The 23,125-nt window shown below is 31.5% G+C and overlaps 1 protein-coding gene across 1 annotated transcript; it reads right to left on the reverse strand.

Moving 5' to 3' along the window:
- Positions 1-2,547: 2,547 nt before the first annotated feature.
- On the reverse strand, positions 2,548-22,492 carry LOC124372297 (large proline-rich protein BAG6-like). The gene is made up of 4 exons (XM_046830679.1): positions 22,178-22,492; positions 9,168-9,238; positions 3,693-3,810; positions 2,548-3,026 (listed from the first exon to the last, which is right to left on the reverse strand). The coding sequence occupies exons 2-4, from the start codon at positions 9,228-9,230 to the stop codon at positions 2,782-2,784; spliced, it is 426 nt and encodes a 141-aa protein (XP_046686635.1). The 5' UTR covers positions 9,231-9,238; positions 22,178-22,492; the 3' UTR covers positions 2,548-2,781.
- Between the last annotated feature and the right edge of the window lie 633 nt (positions 22,493-23,125).

Consider the following 23,125-nt stretch of genomic DNA (forward strand, 5'->3'; position numbering starts at 1 on the left):
CCAAGCCCCTAAAATATTAGTTTTTTTTAAATTTTAAAAATTTTTTTTATCTTTTAAAAATTAAAAATTGTAAGAAGTTAATATTGGGGAATAAGAGAGAAAAATTTTAATCTCATACTTTCCCCTCAATCGGTTTATAAACTTTTTATAAATATAAATAAATAATTTTGATATTGTTTTAAAACTCAGGGGGAATTTTTTATTTGTGGAATTTAACAAATTTTATGGATATTCTTTAAAATAAAAATTTCAAAAGGGGTCTACAAACCCAAGTAAGTGTTCCCGGGACCCCCTTTTTTTTTTGTTAAAAATTAGTCTTTGTGCAGTAATCCCCAAAGTACAACAAAATAAGTGGTTTTAAAAACAACGTGATTTTATTTTTTAATTTTTTCCCCATCTTTTAGTTGAAAATTTATTCATTTTGGGTTGGTAGGGATTTTTTTAATTACTCAACGCCCAAATTTTAAAGGAAGCTTGAGGTTAAAAGGGTGTCAGCAAACTATTTTTTCCTCTTCCTTCCATTTTAATTTAAATTTTTTAATTCAATTTTAAACTTTAATTTCTAATTTGTCAAATTTAAAACCATTTTTATCTTGCTTTTTGGTCTTAACATCCTCTAAAAAAATTTATATATGATTAATGAACACTCACCCTTCTTGGGGGAAGGTCCGGTTTTGGGGGGGGTTTCAAGATTTATGAGGTTGGCCCACCAAACATCCGACCACCCCAGTACTCGGGACAAAAGTGGCGGGGTTTTCATGGTTCCCTGCAATAAAAGTAAAAAAATTTTAATATAAAATTTTTAAAAATCAAAAATTTTAAAAATAGACCAAAAAAATTTAAAAATATAAGGGTTTAAAAAAGTTTTAAAAATTGAAAAAAAAAAATTCATCAGAAAAAAAAATTCAAAATTTAAAAAATTAAGAAAAAAAAAGAAAAAAAAGGAAAGCAAAAAAAAAAAACCGGGATCAATTTTAAACAATTTTAAAAAAATGTCAATAAAATAAAAAACAAAAAAAAAGCCCAAATAAAAAACCCCCCCTAACATGGTTTGTTTTTTGCCCGCCGTATTGGGGCCCGTTAAAAAAACAAAAAAAACAATTTAAAAGAGAAAATAAAATTTTTTATCAAAATTAAAAAGTAAAAAAGCCTCATTAGTTATTCTTGATTTATTTTAGAAAGGTTTGTTTTAAAATTTTGCCCCAATTTTATTTCTTTTCTCCTTAACACCCCAAAATTCTTAATGAAATTCATTTTGTTTTATTGGTTTATTCCAAGTTTCGTATTTTAAATTTTAAAAGTTATTTAGTAAAAAGTTGTTTACTTTAACCCTTTTTTGGCCGGGGGGTTTGAAAAACTGCAAAAATTTTCCCCCCCCTTTTTCCCCGGAGGAAAAACATAAAAAATTTTTGGGAGAAGAAAATTTTTTTTATTAACTCGGAATTTTTTTAAATTTTATATAAATTTGCCCCCCCCCCCCCCCCCCCCCCCCCCCTTAAAAAACACGATTTTTTTCCCTATAATTTTTATTATTACAATTAACTTCTTTCTCCTTTTTGGGGGCACACGGGAAATTTTTTATCAGCTGATTTGGGGGGTTTTTCATTCCATTGGTTGAAAAGGGGGTTAAATAAATAATATTAAAAAAAAAAAAAAAAAGGGGAAAATATTTTTTTTTATGGGGGGGAAAAAAAAAAAAAAAAAAAAAAAAATAAAAAAAAAAAAAAAAAAAAAAAAAAATTTTAAAAAAAACACATTTAAAATTTTAAGAAAAAAAATTTTTTAAAAAAAAAAAAAAAAATAACAAAAATTTAAAAAAAAAATTGGTTTAATGAAAAATAAATTAAATAAAAAAAAAAAAATAAAAAAAAAATTAAAAAATTTTTTAAAAAAAAAAAGAAAAAAACCAGAAAATAAAGAAAAAAAACTGCTGTGTGTGCAGTGCAAAAAGTACAAGAACTGGAAGGAAAAGAAACAAGTTTACTTTTATTTGTGTTAACTGCAAAAAGGGCCTGCACACTAAATGTTATCCTTTCCATAGATGTTTGTAAACAAAAACAAAATTTTATTGACTCGGATGGTAATTTTTAGTTTTTATTTTGTTAGGATTAGGAGTTTTTTTTTTAGTTAAAAATATGAAATAATTCATTGTTTGCCTATTGACATTCAATATATTTGGTTAGAACTATATGTTATGTAGAAGTGGAACATGATATGCCATATTGTTGTTATAACTGGGGAAAACTCCGAACTACAGTGATTTTAAAAAAATCCAGAACTTTTTTATTTCTCAACATATCAGTGTGAAGTATGGATTTTTTTGAAGACTGTTAAATGTGGTTTTGTAAAGTGTTATCAATCTTGGTTAAATAATTTTTTATGCCCATCCACAACGCAACAAAGTAAAAAAATCCTCAAAATATTTTTTAGTAAGTACATATTATTAAAAAAAGGTTATTGTAAATATTTGCATGTCGTTTTATATTTTATTTTATAGTATATATAATATATTTAGGAAGCTAATAACACTTAAACTACTAAAATTGCTTCATAAATAAATTTTTTATGGGTTTTCTAGTAAAATACGACAAAATGAACTAAAAGAGCCTGGGATTTTTGGGTATGTCATTAGTAAAAATACTTAAGATTTTTGGAACAAATTAAAAAAAAGTGTCTGGGATGGAAAGGGTTAAGGCAATCTGAAAAACAGTGTGATATAAATATAATTTAATGTGTTTGGTGGTGTAATGCTAGCAATGCTCATGGTTAAATCAGTTTTTATTAAACATTGAGTTTACCATGCGCTTCCATGATCTCGGCAGGGAAGGCCATCGCTCCCAGGTACATGGCATTGCCAGTGTTGCCTGTGGATCCAATAAAGGTACCACGATGAAGAAGTGAGGTGCCACGTCTTGCTCCAGGTGGGCTTGAATTAGTCCGTGCACTGGTGGACCCACGGTCCGGCCCACTGCCATTATTGACTGGCGGAGCTCGCTGTACCAAGTGAATCACCTTTCCATTCACATCTGGAGCAAAAAATTAAAAAAACATTTTTCGTGAGATTCTAACTTTTAGTACCTATATTCTTAGTTCACAACATTATCAGATGGTTGCCTGAGCCTATGTGGTAAGAGTTTAGTAATTGAATTCAACGACGCTCAACCATATACCAGGTTGTTCATTCTTGTCCTCTCTCGAAATATCTTACCACATGATACATTCACATTTTTAACATACCACACACTAAATCACTCTAAAATTATGTTGTATGTGTTAGGATAGTTAGACTACATATTAATATGTCACATGTTAAAATCTCTTATTAGTGTACTGAGTTTGTTTAAAATGTATTCTACTATTTTCTCGTTGCTATGACGGTTACTCATATTAAGTCTAATGTAAAAGTATTAACTCATGTTCAGCCAAGTACGATGGAGTAACATACCATCATTGAGCTCAGTGTTTTTCATACATAAATGGAGTTTCATGAACAATTCCACGTCTACAGGTCAAATCGTTTTTGAAATATCGTGTAGACAGACAGACAGAAATGAAATTTTTCTAGCCCCTCAGTGATAGGCTTCGCTAATGCTCAGTCAATAATTTTAAATCATAATTTCATTAATGAATTTTGAAAATTGTAATCATAATATAACAGTGAATAAGCAATATAGATTTATGATCAATCTTACCATATTCAGTTAAACTCTTGTCATCTTGAAGAACTCTGCCACAGTAGATAAGGCGCTGTGAGTCAGCAGATATACTAACTGAATCCGCTATGTGTTCTTTAAACTGCCTCACAGTGTACTACAACACATTTGAATACCAACACAAGATGTCAATCACAATTTCTTTTCAAAATAACAGACTAAATATTAATGTAAAATTATGGGGGCTCTAATAATCTTAGATTGTGTCTACTACTTAAAGAAGCTGGAGAATCTGATGCTATCTATGCTTAGTCTCATAGAACATCTCATCTTTGCACAAAATGTGTTATCACTAGTAATTCTTACTTTATGCTTCTTTATATGAAAATATTCCTTAAAGGAATGAAGAGTGTATTTCTTTCTTAAATGACAATAAAGGCAAACCATTTCGAGTTGTGTCACTTTTATTGAGTATAAAACAAATTGGGACAGTACTATTTACTACAACTGCCTATACCATTTGGACAAAAGAATTTAAAGAATACATTTTGTGTATTCAGTGAACAAAAACACTAGTTAATACAGGAGAAATTCACTGCCAAGTGTTTCCACTTAATGGTGAGAACTTTATGAGCGACATGAAAGAAAAATAAAGAATTAGTTCATTAACAATGATTGGAGTATGAAAAATGCACTGTAGGCACTCTACTTGAACCAAGTTTGCAACTTTGTGAAGTCTTTTTAATAATTTAGTTGCAGTGTGTTACAATTTTTTTTATTTTATTTTTTTTTTATATAAACATTTTTGCAGATTCTAACAATATCATGAATGTGAAAATGCCTGTGTTTGTTTGTTTGTTTGTTTTGCTTTCACGTATAAATTATCCAACGGATTGTACTGAAATTTTACATGGACATTTATTCCTAGGATCCCTAGGATGAACATAGGTCTATTCTTATTTTGGGTCAATCCATAACAAGTTGTCCAGAAATAAATTATTTGGTTGCTTCAAGATTTTTTCTTTTTAATATTTGTATTCTTGAAAGTACAATTCATTGGAGGTATGAAAATACAATTATTTTAATTTTGAAAATTTTTTCAGCCGATGGCGGCCATTTTCCATTGTTTGAATGCTTATTTACAAGGATTACAGAGATCTCTGCTAAACTAAATATCTCAGCTTCTATTCATCCTAGAACATTAAAGTAAACACCAATCTCTTCAGAAAGATCTGAAAATTAATAAGGACCTAAGTATACACCTAAAACTAAATATATAAATTTAAATACCTGTACAAAGTATAACGCAACAAGATTACAAAAATGGATTTTCAAACATATTTTTATAGAAGAAGGAAAATGACTATATGTTTGTTATTTTTTATCTGATAGATATAGGTGAGTACGCCAAATTCTGAAAGTTTCAAGCTGTGGACTTGCATAGGGTTTTAAATAAGTTTTCAAATTTTCAAATGTTTGAAGCTCAATATCTCTGAGCTTTGAGCTTAGGCTTTGAGTGCCAAGTATTCATTGAGTGGGTGTACTGAAAAGTGCCAGATATGTTTCTAGTGGGTGTAAAAATGCCAGCCTTTTTGACGGCATTTTGCAAGGTTTCAGTAAAAAATTCACAATTTGATTATTTAATAAGCTATCAACATATTTTTTTGTTTTTTTTTCTGGAAACTCTGTCTAATTATCATAAAATAACAAAGTTACTATAAAATTAAATTTTGCAATACCAAAAATGGACTTACCTAAAAAATTCCAGAATTTATTTATAAATTTCATTTTTCAACCAAATTATCACTACCAAAAGAAATTCATATCCTTTTATTTGTCCATATCACTGGAAAGAGTATTCAATTGTCTATAAATCTTGAAAAATCCATATCATTATCTTCGATAATGAGTGAGTTATAAAAATTTTAAGTAACTAACGTCACATTGTTTCCGGTAGCCATGTCAACCAAAAATGTTTATATGTGAGTTTCATGATTTAACCCTTAGAACGGCGTAGACGGAATAATCCACGATGTTGTTAGGTCTTATAACGCCAAAGACGAAATAATCCGCTGATCGATAAAAATATATTTTATTACTGATTTGAAGTTTATAAGCTCAATATATAAGCCACAATACTAAGTAATGTACTGGGTTGACCAAATAATCCAGTTGCAGCTGTCAGCTGGCCGCAGTAGGTAAATAATAAATTGTTTTGTTGCTGGCAGCTGTTCTCCCACTCCCGTCTGTACGCCGATGACAATACTATCCACCATTACCAACTGTAACTGGAGCATGCATTGTGCCTTTGGGAAGTGTTCTTGCGATGTCATTCCTTATACAAACAGTTATAAAAAGTTATTGTTACCATGTTTTAGGTGTTATAATCAAGTTTTTATTGTTTCTTTTCTGTTGTGTAATTATTTATTTATTTTTCAATTTTACATGACAGCTACAGGACATGATATAGCACAAACAAAGTACAAAACCTTCAATTATTCCCAAAACAGCCATCCTAACTAAAATTAATGTACTCTTAATATGAACTCTTAATTATGGCTCATCACCCAGACAATTCTGATTATGACGATTTTGTTGCTAAAGTTTTGAATGGTACGTTTTCTAGTGCTTATAATGATGTGCATGAAGATGATATTAGTGATACTCTTTTAAACAATTATACTGAGAGAGACGAGTACATAGTTTTCATATTTTTTATCACATGTATTTGTAACCTGAATTTGATTTTTATTGAAATATTCCATTATTATGAAAAAATGTGATTATTTTAATGCAAGTATTACATTATCGTAAAATTTATTTTTGTGTGTGTGTTATTAGTCATTACGAATGAATAAAAAAAATAGCTTTAAGGAATTTTCATTTCATTTTTTCACCTTAAATGAGCGTAATCTAAAAAATACTAAATTTATATCGGCGTTCAAAGGGTTAAAGTTTGTAAAATAAACTATACAAGCACACTTAAGCTTGATGAAAACTCTTTTGAAAGTACATATATACACACAAAAATCCAAATGAAATATTTACAACTCGGCCTAACCAATGTTTTCTTACACTTTACACACATAGATGATGATTTTTTTTGCCTGCCACCAGCCTGTGTGCTCTCTCTGCTACAGATGCAGCAATTTTTTCTCTGTTATCAGGAATTTGTTTTCTCTGTTATCAGGAATTTGTAAAATGAGACCATAAATAATACCTGTAGCTCCACCAGCACCAACCCTGCTAATGCGCATTGGAGTAATGTTCGTAAAATCTCAAACATTCGGCCGGTTTTCTTGCAATGTAAGCTAATCCTTTGCCAAGTCCTCTACAACTGATATGGTATAATGTAATCTGTTTAAAGGCTTGTCTGTATTATTCTGATAGAGAATATAAGAATTTAGAACCATACAGGCAAAGCGTTACTTTCTTCCAAACTTTTACGGTTCTGCGATCATCCAAATGGATCAATCCACTGGGAAAGTATTGGTCATTCCCATCTATGCCTTCCATAAAATCAATATAATCTCACCATTTTAGGTTTTTTTAGTTATGTGTATAGAATTTCCTTGTTTTATGCTCTTGCTTTCATTTCCCGCTTTGGCTTTGGTGGATAACAGTAGAACTTGTTTTCTTTGACTTTGTTTTTCCCTAAAACCTAGCATCAACGTAGTCTTTTCTCAATATTTTATATATCCAACTTTAAATTTAGTGGTCATTGAATTTGGAATCCCCTCTCTATTATGTCTTAGCGTTCCAGTCAAAAATGTTAATTTAGAATAGAGGTATTTGGCCAATGTAAGTGATGTGAAAAAGTTGTTGACAAAAATATGGTGGCCTTTGTGAAACAGATTTGTCATTTTCAGAAGCTTAACAACAACATAGTATCCCAATCCTGCCTTTTTTATTTCATTTACATCATCATTGTTGGTAGCTCCTTTATAAATAAAGAATGACAGACAATAATGTGACACAGAGTCGCATATTGACCATAATTTGACACCAAAACGATGCTCTTGCAAATATTGCAAAAGTTGTGATGGTTGTTTTGTGCTAATCATACTTTCATCAATTGAAAGGTTTTTCCTTGGTATAAAATGTAATTTAGAGATCCTGTTAGCTTGGTCCACTAATGGTTGAAACCTAGAACATGAGTCGTAGCCTGGCTGTCCTGAGCGGGGCAGGTTTGAGGTATCTACCAAATGAAAAAATATCAGAATTGCCTGAAACCTATTAAACATTCTACTAAACCAAGGTGTATATACTGGCTGGATGTTGTGGACAAAAAAGAGTATATTGTTGCCTTAGGGTTTAGTCCCATATTTATTATTACAAACAGAAAGACAATTACTGTATCTCCATTCATGTTAGAGGCTTCCATTTCTTAGACCAGCTATTTCGTGGCAGATTATTCCTATTACCAATTAAAAACTGATCAGCATAAATGATTGTATATCTTAGAAACATATCCAACAGAATTGGTGTAAAGAATAAGTTGAAATAGCTAACTGGAGCTGAGTTTCTATTTGGACAATCTTTTATTGAAGAGCTACGATTAAAATAAAAACTGTCATTGTAACCTGGATCATTTTTCTCATCAACGGCAGCCCATCCAGTTCCATCTTCGAATCTTCATCTGAACTATGAAGGGATGACATTTCTAGACCTAGCTCTATAGGCATTGGCCTCAGCTGAAAGCTAGGGCTAGTCTCCTCATCTGACGAGTCAGAATGTACAAAAACTGGTTGTTGCCTAGGCCTAATAGGTAATTGATTACTAGGCCCAGCTTGGTCTAAGTCAACAGTAGGGTCATAATCTGGATCATGGTCAGTATCATCCCCAAATAAACTACTGTCACTACTATCATCTTCAGAAACAATTACATCCCTCACAAAACTTTTGTCAAGGTATTCTTCTTCAACAACTCTCCTTATTATATTCTCACTTAAAGGGGACCTTGAGTGATCCATAATTGTACAAACAGGATGACAACTAGTCTCAAGACTAAAATAATATAACATTTACCAACAAAATAAGAACAACTTCACTTCAGAACGTAACATCAAACAACAACACAGTACGAGATAAACAACGCACTGAGAAATATGCGTCACAATCTATTGACAGTGATGTCAGTGCCTTCTAGATTGATTTTCGTTAAAGTCAATTGATCGGAAGTGTACTATAATAATTTATTTTTAAAAGAACAGTTCTTCATGAACAATTTAATATGATATTAGTTTAAAAATACCTATAAAGTTTTCGATTTTTAGTGAGTGTTTTCCTGAACATCCGGTAAAATCAGATGTTGGTACTTTTCAGCCAACTTTTGACGTCCGATAGAATCGGACATTGGCACTTTTCAGATAATTTTTGACGTCCGATAAAATAGAACGTTGGCACTCAAAGGGTTAATTAATACGATTTGTAAGTAATTTTGAGAGGAAGTAATCAAATATGCCAGTTTGACTAATAATAAAAACTTTCCTCTGAACAAAACTATGTACTTACATTGTCAGGGACCGAGAAAGCATGATTCCGAGAATCAAGTGTTTTTACTGTCAGCTCTATCATTTTTGCACCTGAAACATTAACACAAACAATTACCAACTATTGTTTATGGAATTATTATAGATTCATTAAAAAAATATAGGTTAAAATATTATGTAGCTGAATAAACAAATATAGATTCCTAAAGAACAATACAATATCACTGATCTCTTATAAATTGTTTTAACCACTCCACAAGGAAGTATGGCTAGTATGAGTATTTCAGTCAATTTTTTAACTAGGTTCGAGAAAAATACAAGAAAGATACAATTTTTTTCAAGACATAAGAATCATAACTTAGTGGATGACATATATTTTAATTAAGTACTATTTTTCATATAAAAACATGAAACTTCCAAAATTAAATACAAATATTGTAAAAAACTTATTTTTTCATTACCTAATGCTATCAATTCTTTTTAATACATGTTCATAAAATAAAAGAACACATGTAAAAACATACAAATGGTTGAAAATGTTTGCTGTATAAGACATATATTCAAGTATATTATATTTATACAGTAAACTAAAAAATACCTATGAAATAAAAACCTGTATCAGTACAAAAAGTAACACAATGAAGAAAACTATCACTAAACCACAACTTTTACCACATAACTTTATTCATGAATAAAGATTTTTTGCTTTATTAAACACACTGTGGTCAAAAACAACAGAACTGAACTCGTGTGAACGTATCACTAACAACTGTACAGTATTTTGATATATTTGGTTACACTTTCACAACAGATTTTGTGCTGTACAAAGACATATAAAGCTAAAACCTAAAAAAAGGTGAAAGAAATAAACCCAATTTGAAACGAAATCCCTAACATATTGAATTAAATATAGAAATCCAACAAATACTCAGATTATCCAATACTTGAGTATTAATTTGTCAAAATTTAAAAAAGTAAGATTTTGACCTATCAAATGTTACAATAAAATAAGTAAGATATTTTATGAATTTTGTCAATAGATATTTAAAACTATTACTATATACATATTTTATAGTTGACCTAACCATAGAAATACAATAACTGCTCATAATAGGAAGTTATGCAATGATGCTTTTATTTGAGTTTAAAACTGTATGTACACAACCAAAGTAAGGAAATATCATGGTCACCTTAATAATATTTGGCTCGAGGTCCCTATTTAACTTTTTTTATTTTTTACAAGTTGAGAACATTATGTTTTTGTGTATATCCATTATATAAATAAATAATAATAATCAAAAACACTTTATTAGCAAGTAAATGTTAAGCTCATATTCAAATAATCTCATAAACCACATGCAAATTGTAAATACATGTATCTGACCTACAAATAAGGCCCAATTTTTTTGGTTTTAATTTCAAAAGACTAAAGTAAAATTATTTAAAATAAAAATAGAGAATTAAAGTTTTGTAAATGCTCAGATTTTAGTTTCTATTACTCTATGAGCTGGAATTTTGAATACATTGTTGTTATTAAAACAAAACTAATGCAATTAATAAAGAGGGGATTGTTAAGACATTATCTGCCAGGAAACTATCCTCTGCAACTCTCTCGTGGTCCGAGATCCCAGACTATCATGACAATCTTGTGCTATTTCTAATATTCTTTCCAAATTAGAAATAAATAAATTCGCATGCAACTATTTTATATCTCAGCCTTGACTCAAATACACCATCTTAAGAAACCCTAACATTCCATGGTCAACAACGTCAAAAGTCTTATTTACCTCAAAAATTGTCAAATTGTGCTCATTTGACTTAGCAGAAGCCACAGTTTATCGAAGAAATAAAGAAACAATGAAAATTATGGAGAGATTACAATATGCTCTCAGAATGCTGTCAAACTTGCAATTTTTTTGAATTATAACAATTAAACTTATTCTGGAGGAGTGCTCTTGGCCGAAGCTTGACTGGGAGGTATAAAAAATTCTCAGATTTTCCAGTAGTTGTAACCCCCTCCCCTTTAGGTCCCCCTAGATATGCCAATGTTTACCAGAGGTATCAAAGAAGTACAAAAATTGAATGCTCTTTGAAAGGTTTAAAAAAAGTCCACTGTTTGTTGGCCTTTTGTAGATAGAAAATATTTGAAAATACGCTTTGAAGTGAGTGATTTGAATTAGTGTGTGCCGTTATCCCAATTACTAGGACTTAAATAATTTAAAGTCAACATTTATAAGTTATTTTTTTAATTCTTTACATAACAACAATTACATTCCTTAACTTAAAAAAATAATTTCACTTACTTAAACTGTACCTTTAAAAATCCAAACATTTCTACAGTTTAGTGCAGTAGTACTATTTACTTTTTTACTTCCTATTAACAATTAGTAAAATATATAATTTAAAAAACCATGAAATGGATTTTTATCCCAGGCAAAATTGCCTTTAAGTAAGACATCAAAAAATAATAGTATCATAAGAGTATTTTCTTTAAAATGTTCTGGCTCTTTTAAGATATTTTGTACAAGTTATTCTCAAATCACACATTAATTTAAAGAAAATATTTTAGGATTCAAGACCAACCCTTAAACGCATTGATCATGTTTACAAAATACTCGGGTCTCAGATGTAATCAGTACAAGTGCTTAATACTATTGATTCTCTTTTGAATTGGTTTACATCGAACACCTAAGATTATATTCACTAAAACCTATAAATTAATAACATATTTTCCCAACAATACATTTCTTATGAAAATCTATACAACTTTAGAGACCAGTGAAGGGGACCCCAAATCCCTTCTTAACACAACGCTCACTTCTAATGTGACTTTTAATATGTTTTATAATTATTTTTGTAAACAACCGGAAAACTGGATGCGCTCAGTATATAAGTAGTACCCGACGATCAGAAAACCGAACACTGGCAATTTATGCATAGATTGCTAAAATCAGACTTTAACAGCGAAAGAATTAAATGAATATAAACTATTATTGAATGACAGGTTAAATAATATAACTGGTCCTGTTAATATCAATGATTACACAAGGCAATATAACAAACAGAGGGTGCACTTCCATAAGAGGCCACCAAAACAATAAATAAATAATATCTATATCACAAAATAATTCAATTATAAATACTGATACAATTTTATTTTTAGTAAATGTTAGAATCTACTGTTGTTATTAGCATATTAAAATTATGTTCATATTTGATAGTTTACATAAGAAGCAAAAGTGTAAAAATCAAATGTATACATAATTATAGGTACCGTTTCATTTTTGAAAATGGATATTATAATGAATTTTAACAGGTACTGATTTATTAGCTAAATCAGCAAAATATGCACAGTGTCTAATGATGATATGAAAAGAAAAGATGTGTAAATAATTATTTTGAATTAAAACTTCTTTTAAAGGGGAAAAATGTAATTAACTTTTACCTTGTTATTAGTTGTGATGAAAAAGTTTTATTGCTGGCTGAACGTTAGCGAAGCCTATCATTCGAGTGGTTACAAAAATTTATTTAAACTTCTGTCTGTCTGTCTGTCCTCACAATATCTGGAACTCAAACTGACTTGAAATTTTGGTACACCGGTATTATCCGGAGGCCACTCTGTCCCTATCTACTACTTGTTATTACGTGATAAAGAGTGAGATGACATTATAAATATGTAACATACAGTACCAATATTAAAATTACTCTTTACGAGTGCTCACATTATCTGATCTTCATTTAGATACTAAAAGATGTTTCTTCTTTTTTCTCCTGTAGAGCGAGAATGCACCACCGAAGCTTACATTGATTGGTCAGGGGCATTTCCGATTGGTACTTTCCCGACCTCAGATCACGTGCCAAATTGTATAACGTAATCTGATGTCGGATCAGTTGGACGATCTGAGGCATGATCTGAGTTAATGAAAGTACCAATTGGAAATACTACTAGCTACCAGTGGTGCCACCCCATACTTCAAGAAAAGAAAAACATCCCTCAGATAATACCTAAATTTAAGCTCAGATCATGTGAGTGCTCGTAAATGATAACTTTAACTTTTTCTGTTATAATATGTACATATGTATTTACCTATTTATATAGACTAACAAAAAATTGAACATTGGGACAGAGTTCATTTTTACATTTTGTAACATGAGGCCGATGATGGTGCATATCTCTCATGGGATTGGGCTGAGCATTAGTGAATATTTTTACATAGGTCTTATAACAATGATGGCAACGGGAAAATCACAGAACAAACAGATTTGGAAAGAAATATGTACAATAATTATATTCTAACATGTGATGTTTAAATTCATAGGATAAAAAGAAGTAATAAAGCTTGTCACTGAGTAGGCTGACACAATTTCTCTTTTTTCTACAAAGTGGATGTAAAATTTCGTCTAAATCATTGTCTATCTACAGAGTATTCACAGAACATTTTGAGAATGAAATAAGCTATAATTTTGCATGCAGCTTCAGTGAAGCCTATTACATGACATGTGGTCTAGCTTAGGCTACTTCTAACTTGTTGTATTTGTATATTTCTTGTTTTATTTGGTATCAGTGGGGTTAACAGCCAGAGTAGCCAATCAAAATTTTAACTTTATTAAAGTATTCTGCTCATCCTCTTGAATAAAATATATATGGGATGGGAATCTCAAATAACCATACTTTTTTAATAATTCAAATGTAAATGTAAATTTGTGAACAGTGCTTCTTGTTATCTATGATTTTCAGTGTTATCCACACCAGACAGCTTATCTGAGTATTCTGTGGTCAGAACACTTTAGTTAATTACCAACTACCGTCCTGAGCAGCCTCTTCAACAATGGCATAATTTATTACTCAATCATGGCGCATAAACCCGAATACAGTTAATTAGTTTCGAACAGACGTTTACGTGTTTGATTGTGAATTACGTGAGCAATTAAAATATTAGGAATTTTTTTATCCTGAGGGAGACGAATTGTCTCCGTACTTAGTCCTAAAAGGACCTTTGTGCCTCCCTAACTTATATTTTTCTTAGGGGCACTGCTAGGTTAACTCCTGGTCCGTATATTCCAAATCCCGTCCTAGAGTCAAGGCGTGAACCATCTGTGTAAAACTTCAGGACTCCTTTTGTAGGGTAGGCCTCCTTTTTAATTCATTGCTCCCTTTCTTCAATAGGGACAGTATATGGTTTTTCAAAGAAGTATTTTTTAACCATTGCTTCTGACACATCGGTTAGCATTTCAGCCTCAGGACATTCCTGCGTTATTTTCATGTGTCCTTCTGAGAAGGTAGTAAGTATTTATTACCTTTGTTCCTAAAAGCTTCATTGCGTTTAGAGCAGCTATCTTTGTCACCTCCTGCCCCAGAGGAGTGTATCCCAGGACCGCTTCAATTGTCAGGGTTGGGCAGGAGCTCATCGCTCCTGTGATGCTTATACAAGCTTTGAAGACTCTGTAGCCTCTAGGCAGCTACTATTAGGAAATTAATTTAATCCTATTTAATTGGTCATGGTGTTTTTTCGGAGTGAGAGTATAAGTTCGTCATGGTATCGTGTGTTATTTTTAAATCAAGAAAGCTATTTTTATGAGTTAAGAAATTACCATGTGGTATGTAACTACATAGTAGATACCTATGAAGTGATGTTTACGGCAATTTGCTTATTTATTAAACTTATGTTTGGTTTTTAAACTATTTATTGTTTTAAATTTAGTTTTATCCACACTGCAAACGAGATTTGCGTTATTAATCTATCGCTATCGTCCTTCTGAACAAAAGAATATATGGTTTTTAGGGGGTCATTCCATGTCAATTCAACCAGGTCATTTCACCAAACACCTCAGATTTTTATGAAACTTGGTACATTTGTTCTATATATAGAGATTAATAACACCACCAAATTTTAAATTTTTTATCTCACATACTTTTTTAGTTATGGCACTTTAAAGTTTGGTCGTTTCTCAGTTTCCGAGCATTGGATAGTGCCCAGTTAAAACGTGTATTAGGATAGAAAAAAAAAATTCTCATTCACTTATTTGGCACCCAATCTTGGTGAAAATTTTTAAGGTAGGTTTATATAAGTATAAGGAAGTTAAAAAAATATATAAACATAACCCTAAGCTAAGCATTAAAATATTATAAAAAAATATTTTTTGAACTTTTTACATTTAAAAAACGGGGGAACATGGCTCAGCGTAAAATTAAATATCTCAAAAAAGGGAATGAGATAATCAAGAATTTTTTCCCCCTAAATTATCTATATGAAATGGGCTTTAATTTAATTAAAATAAAAGTTTTGTGTATTTTCTTCCTTCTATTTATTGATACCATTGAAAGTGACATTATATTAATTACGAGCAATGTGAAGTTCGCCCCTGGTTTCAATAAATGGGTTATAGCTTGTTAAACAAGGATAAATTACATTTTTATGTTTGGAAATCATAATTCACCCTTTCACTGTACTTATTTTAAGGCTTTGAAAGTTAATGAACCATTAGCTTTTCAATTAATTTTATGCACTCTGGTGAGAATTGATATGTTCTTCCAGTCGAGGTGTGTGGAGGCTCAACCACTGCAAGGATGTGTGGAATCGGCACATCACATATATCATCTCGTTTTGGCCAGTAAAATGAGGGGGATGGTCCTGCTGGATGAAGAAAATTTTACTGTAGCGTCTCCATCTTCCTTGGCAACATTTGTTATTATCCCAAAGAACCAAAGATTGTCGTATTTACAAGCAATGTAGCGTGAGGGGTACAAAATCTTCTTCTCTTACATTTAAGGCCAACCCTCTCCTTAAATTGTACGTTAGGCTAGGATTTTTCCGGACATTTGCCATCGTTAAGTGAAACAAGAAAACAGTAAACATACGTTTCGAGATCTGCCAAAAACTCTCGTAAAAAACAAAACCAAAAAATGGCACACAGGATTCCAAAAAAACTGTGTTTACAGTATAAAATGTAGCTGCCAATAGGGAATACATAGGCGAGACAAAAAGACCACTAAACATAAGGATAAAAGAACACAAAGAAAACACGAGAAAGGGTTTCACAGAAAAGTCAAAAATTGCACACCATTGTTGGTCCGAAGACCATCATATGAATTGGGATGAAGCCCACATAATACATCGGGAACCACATTTCTTCAAAAGGAAATTAATTGAGGCAACATACATTAAATTGGCAGACCAACCAATCAGTCAACCATCAGTCGAGATTAGGCCGCTTTGGTTGCCAATTCTAAAAAAATGAAACTAAAGAGAATACCAAAAGTATCAAACGGATCGGATATTTGCAATAAACCAATGCGGAGTCACAATATGGTTTTAAGAAGTTCATCTCGCATGAACCAATAATAACGAAAGGGCCCATTCCTGTTCCCCTTCCCTTGTATTTCCGCCATCTTGTTTTAGCCGGCCGTCACGATTACCATTGGCTACCCCCCTCTGGTCAGTCGTAAATGGTTAGTAGACGAGTGAAGACATATTGTGACCTGTATTCCGTAGTTTTAGTTTAATGATTGGTGTTTTGTATAGTTTTTTTATTAAGTGCATGTCTTTAGTGTTAGTGAAGTTGACATACAACATGTAGGTTGTGATTCCTGACTCAGGCGTGCCACAACGCTTTAGTAAGATTTGTTTATTTTAACCTAGTTTGTAATTATGTATTAGGTTAGTTCTTTACCTGAAGAAGAGATCAGATTGCAGATCTCGAAACGTAGTGTTACTGTTTTCTTGTTTCACTTAACGATGGCAAATGTCCGGAAAAATCCTGTTTCCTTCACAATCCTTCCATCGTCAAAAATAACCTTCAAACAAAGAATAGGCTAGGATGTTCATCAGTACTAATTCGCCTTGCTTCTAATGTTCCTGAAGAGTCCAAGGGTCTATAGTTGTGAAAAACTTCTGGTACCTGGAAGAGTATTAAGGTTTTCAAAACGTGTTTCAAGCTGTCGGCGAACATCTGCTGATTCTTTTGAAATGAAATGGAAATTTATTTTGGATATGTTTGATTTACAAAACTCGTAAAAGGTAGCTGCTGTTAGTATTTGATCTTGAAGAGGCCTTTGAAGGACTTGCTTTTCTCGCCAACCTTTTAACAGTTACCCCCAATACCGTCACATTCAGTTTTGCCGTGGGCTTTGTAGCAAAGAAAGACCATTGGCCTTTAATTTTGAAGTCTTTTTCATGAAGTGAAAGGTTCATGAAGTTGTATTTGTTCTTGTACTGTCCGGCGCAACCGTCACTGTAATAGTGAACATCCGTGACATTGGGGATAATTTTCCTTGACATACTCTAACAGGGTTTCTTGTATTTTATAAACCATACAACATCATGATTTAAGTCATCGGAGATTACACAATGTGATGAGACTATTTTTTCCTCGTCAACACACATGTTAATAATTACTGGATGAACAGTACAGGAGTCTGAGGTCCAATGATAACCACTGCACCTCATCTTGAATCACAAATGAGAAATTCTCACTAAAGTCCATTGATATAATGGCTTCGTTTGGCGCACAGTTATCCTTTAAGCTTTTAAAATAGCTGGACTGGCTTTTTGCAATTTAAGAATGAGGGATCAGTTTTTCTATTTTTGTTGCCAACTCGTCAACAAATTCATCAATAGTTGAAGTTTGTGTTATCATCTGTGTCCTGTCTGTAGCTACCCACTGTTTGAATTCTATTCTATCATCTTCTTCATAGTTTTCAAACTTTGCTTTGTAAGAATGTTGTCAGATTGTCTTTTGAGGGACATGTTTCACATCGCCTTAACATGCAGTTTTGAGTTGGATTTTCACATAAAAGAAGATTTTGTAGATCTTTTGTGACTCTCTTCCAGTTGTGCTGCATGTATTAAGAGCAAACACATTTTGATGAATAGTACACACACAAACAGAGTGTGTTCCACTAGCACCAGCCAGAACACACCATTTGGGACGAAGAGTACAAAACTTGGAGAACCCTATTTTTATGTCAGGATGTTCCCTTTTTGAAGTTTGCAAATATTTCATTGAGGTTACTTAAAATTAATCTTTTCTTCTCATATTTTTTCTTTCCCAGGCTTACTACATCTTTCATACCTGGCAAAACTCTTGATTGCTCGTCGCTTTGATAAAAATTTTGTGGACCAACTCCACAAACTTCAGGACTGAGTTTCTTTCCTCTTCTTGGTTCAGGTTCAGCCAAAAAGTCCTTTTTCTTTGTACAATTTTTTGTGCTGTCTAGCAGAATAATCAGACACTTCAAAGGCATCTTTGATTTTTGTTCTCGACCAATTCAGTGATGCTGGAATCGTTAATAGTGTTGTATTTTCTTTTTTTGATGAAAGTTTATTTACTTCACTTTTTATATTCTCAACAAGCAGGTCCATTTCATCTGCTTTTTGTTCAGCTGTTTTTTGCTAATTTAGGTATTTTTGGTGGCAACTGAACATCTAAAACTGTTTCAATTTTCTTTTTTACATTTTGATGCAGTTTTTCTAATTTATTTTGTGCATAACCAATTTTGGAGTTTTCATTCAACGCATGTAATTTAAGAGGTGAACAACCAATATCCGTTAAAGAGGAATTTAGAGAATCAATAGCCTCTTCTTTTTGTAACTGAGTTTCAGTTTCAGTCGGCAGTGTAAAAAGATCATCATCATGTGATTCTTCTTCACAGTCATTTGGAGTAGAGAATATATTTTTAGAGCAATTGGTGCACAACTTTTCCCCTGGTTTTACCTTTAAACCTTTTGTGATACAGGCCTGACTTTGCTGAATACTTACAACTCTTAAGCCATTTTTAATGGGTTTCTTATGTTTTTTTAAAAGGATCACAACAGACTTTTTGGAGGAATTCGTACTTGGTCAAAAATAAACTCTTATGATGCAAACAAAATGTTAATTATTTCCTTATCATCTAATTCACTTCTTATTTTAATCAAGTTGAGATTTTCTTCAGACAAATCACTAACATTTTCTAGCCCTTTTTTTTGTAACATAAGTTAATTTGTGGCATTCTGTCAGTTTTAATATCCCTATACTACATTTATTGTCCATTTCTAATTGATTTAAAAGCAGGTTAAATTTCTCTTCTTTACAAATGCATCATAAAACAACGAAAATTTCAGAAATTAAGTTCAAAAATTTGATCTATACAAGTATATGGAATATCATTAATCTTTGTATTAATATTAGGTTTTTTAAAGATTGGCACCTTAGTTAAAACTCAATTCAACACTCAGACACACACACTAACACAATATCATAAATCCAAAGAAAGGTAAACACCACTTTATAACCACCACAGCTTATAACACTGTTACCTCTTGGGACACTAGTAACAGACTGGCTCATAACTGTCAGATACACTGCCTAGAAAAGCAGCCTGTCATGACATGAAAACCTCGTGTTGCAACTTGCCCAGAATTAGGAGGTAGAAAATCTGTCCTGTTTATTTCTTGTAGTCTAATCTATTTAAACACGAATGTTGACATTGAACTTAGGTACAGTACTGTGTTAAACTAAGCTTCTATATAAATATTATAATAATTATAATGTTTATATAGAACATTATAATTATTAAAATGTTAAATTAAAAATTATTAAAAATTTTATTTAATTTTCATTAACAATCTGTAGCCATTGAGACTGGTACAACCTCGCTTTGATTGTAATTAATATATTGTAACTTGCAATGGCCTTAGTTAATAGAAGGAAGAAAATACACAAAAACTTTTATTTTATTAAATTAAAAGCCCACTTCATATAGATAATTTAGGGGGGAAAAAATTCTTGATTATCTCATTCCCTTTTTGAGATATTTAATTTTACGCTGAGCCATGTTCCCGTTTTTTTTAAATTGTAAAAAGTTCAAAAAATATTTTTTTTATATTATTTTATGCTTAGCTTAGGGTTATGTTATATATTTTTTTTAACTTCCTTATACTTATATAAACCTACCTTGAAAATTTCACCAAGATTGGGTGCCAAATAAGTGAATGAGAATTTTTTTTTCTATCCTAATACACGTTTTACTGGGCACTATCCAATGCTCGGAAACTGAGAAACGACCAAACTTTAAAGTGCCATAACTAAAAAAGTATGTGAGATAAAAATTTAAAATTTGGTGGTGTTATTAATCTCTATATATAGAACAAATGTACCAAGTTTCATAAAAATCTGAGGTGTTTGGTGAAAAAATTATTTTTTTTCTGGTTGAATTGATGTGGAATGACCCCGGTATGAAAATGACAAATAATGAATTTTAGAACATTGAAAGTGGAACTACTTTTCCTAAAGATAGTAGAAAGTTATGGTTAGGCCAATTTACAATATTTGGCCACTTGAATGATAAGCTTCGCTAATGTTCAACCAGCATTAAAACTTTTTCATCACAACTAATACCAAGGTAAAAGTTAATTACATTTTATTTGTTTGTTTTTTCAAGTTGAGATTCCTATAAAGCAGTAATGGCGAGAGGTATTCTTGATTAGACCATTTAAAATTTGATTTTTTACCAATAAGCACTACTTCAAGGGATTTTTTTTCATATGCCGCCATCAGTGCAGGCTATGGCAGCAGTGAAGGCCCTTTGTGTCAGGCTGATATGAACTTATATGCTTAGAAAGTCTAAATTAACAAAAAACCGGGTAGGGTACGATAAGCGGACCCGGTTTTTTATATCGAAATTGGCAAACGATATTACTCAATCATAACCATCGATATAATCAATCGATACTAATTAATTATTTTTAACAATTCACTTAAATGATCTATATCAACAGTTGTAATCACTTTCAAATAATACACGTAAGGTAATATTTCAATGTTACATAAGTAACATGTGATTATTAAAAATGGCAGTCAATTTTAGAAAACTACACAACATTGCTTTGAAAGATGATAAGACATGTTTTTCGTGGCTTCAACAGGTAGGACTCGTACCGAAAAACCCATTATGTGAAATTTGTGGGAAAGAAACAAATGAAACTGTGAGAGGAGCAAATATGGTCGTCTTCAGTTTTCTTAATTTTGGTTATAATAATTTGTTTGATCACTGTTAATATTAAATTAACATTTTAATTTAAAACATAAAATGCTTGTTGTTGCGGACTACAGATACTTCTATATCGATTGATAGTCTAGGATTTGAGATGCGAATATTAGGTATCGATGATGACATTCTTCTATATAAATAACCGGGTCCGCTTATCATACCCTACCCAAAAATCTTTTATTTGGGTCAAATTCCCCTGATTGCAGCATTATTATTTAAGGTATCCAAAGATGGCATAACGGCTGATGTCAGCAGCAACCAATACGAGGTTGCCGACCTCTTATTGAAATGCAGCTAAACCAGACTCATATATCATAGGCTACCTGTATAAGCTATAACTACTCGAGCACTAAACCTGGTGACTAAGTTAACAGGAAAAATGATAAAATGTTACTGAAATTGTGTCTAAAATCATCCAGCATAAAATCTGCAGTACTACCTTATATACAATTACTAAATAAACATTATCTAGGCTACATCAATGTCATATCTAACTTGGTAGCTTCCCAGAAAACTACAAATAAGGCTAGGTATTACCAATATTTGAAAACATTCCCACATAATGAACCCTCCAAGAATTTTACATTAGTAGTAAACCAAGTCCATTCCTACTTTAGGCTACTATACTCATAGGTAATTTATTAGCTAAATTGTTCACATTTGAAAGATTGACCTATAACTAGCCTACCAAGTCTAGGCATAAGCATACTAACTTCTTCAACCCCGCCCTAGTTACATAGGATACATATGTATTCTCCAGATATAAAACAACTTTGTGAAGAAAGATTCCATTGCCTTTTAACCAAAATGTGTAAACTCAACAATAAATATTCCTACCTACCCTTACATCTCTTCTATCATCATGTCATGAGATCAGTCTCATGATATAGTTAAGTACCCAATGGAAATTTATAGAGACATTTTTAACTATTCTTACCTACCAAGTTATATATAGTAAATTAACAAAGATTTAAGACAAATATGAAAGATATGTCACTTGCCTCTTATGCAGAACCGGAAAGGAAAAATTAAATCAAAAGATTTGTCTAATTTAGTACTGCTTCTGCTTTTAGACGGTCCAATAGCATATCCCAACAATCTTACAGAGCTTCAGGCTTGGTTGAAAACACTTTAAAACAAATCTACTTGTCACAATAGCTGTTAAAAGACATATTTAACTTTTGAAAAATAAATATGAACACAAAAATATTTAACAAGTCATTAACTGATTTCTAAATGGCAAAACCAACACCAACGCGTCGTGTGGAGTCGTGTCTTTCGTATGTGAAAGAAAAACAACAAACCAGTGAAACACAAGAACTCTCTTCATACTAAAATGACAATCGTTAGACATAGAGGGCCAAAATCTATAAGCACAAGGTGGATACAACAAAAAATAAATTACGCACTATGGAAATAGAAAAGTGAATTTTTATATATATAAAGGAGAAGCTGGTCTCCATTTCATCATTACTTTGACAGTCCTCTTGAGCTACTGACACGTGTGATGATGATGAAACTGAAATTTGTCTTATATTTATCTTATATCTATTTGTCTTTATATTTGTGATTATCACAATGACTTAATGACAATAATCTATCACTAAAAGAAAATTTAACATGTATCCTTCTCGTTGTTGTCATTGATGATGGATAATTTAAAAGGATAACAGGATTTATTTATTTATTTATTACAATGAACGGCAATACACCTTTTTACAATATTTGGTTTCTTGATGACTACCATTTGCTCTTTACATCAATAAATTCAACAAAATTACATCCACACCATAACTATAAACTAATCAGATCAACAAAACAGCTAAAACAATAACAAATTAACAGTAAACAACAAGAGCAACAATGATCAATTAAATATATAATATTCTTAAGGGAAAACGTAAGTAGACTATGTATAAATGTAACAATAATAGAAGTAACAAAAATAA

This window comes from Homalodisca vitripennis, unplaced genomic scaffold, assembly GCF_021130785.1.
Source record: "Homalodisca vitripennis isolate AUS2020 unplaced genomic scaffold, UT_GWSS_2.1 ScUCBcl_2844;HRSCAF=7966, whole genome shotgun sequence".
NCBI lineage: Eukaryota > Metazoa > Arthropoda > Insecta > Hemiptera > Cicadellidae > Homalodisca > Homalodisca vitripennis.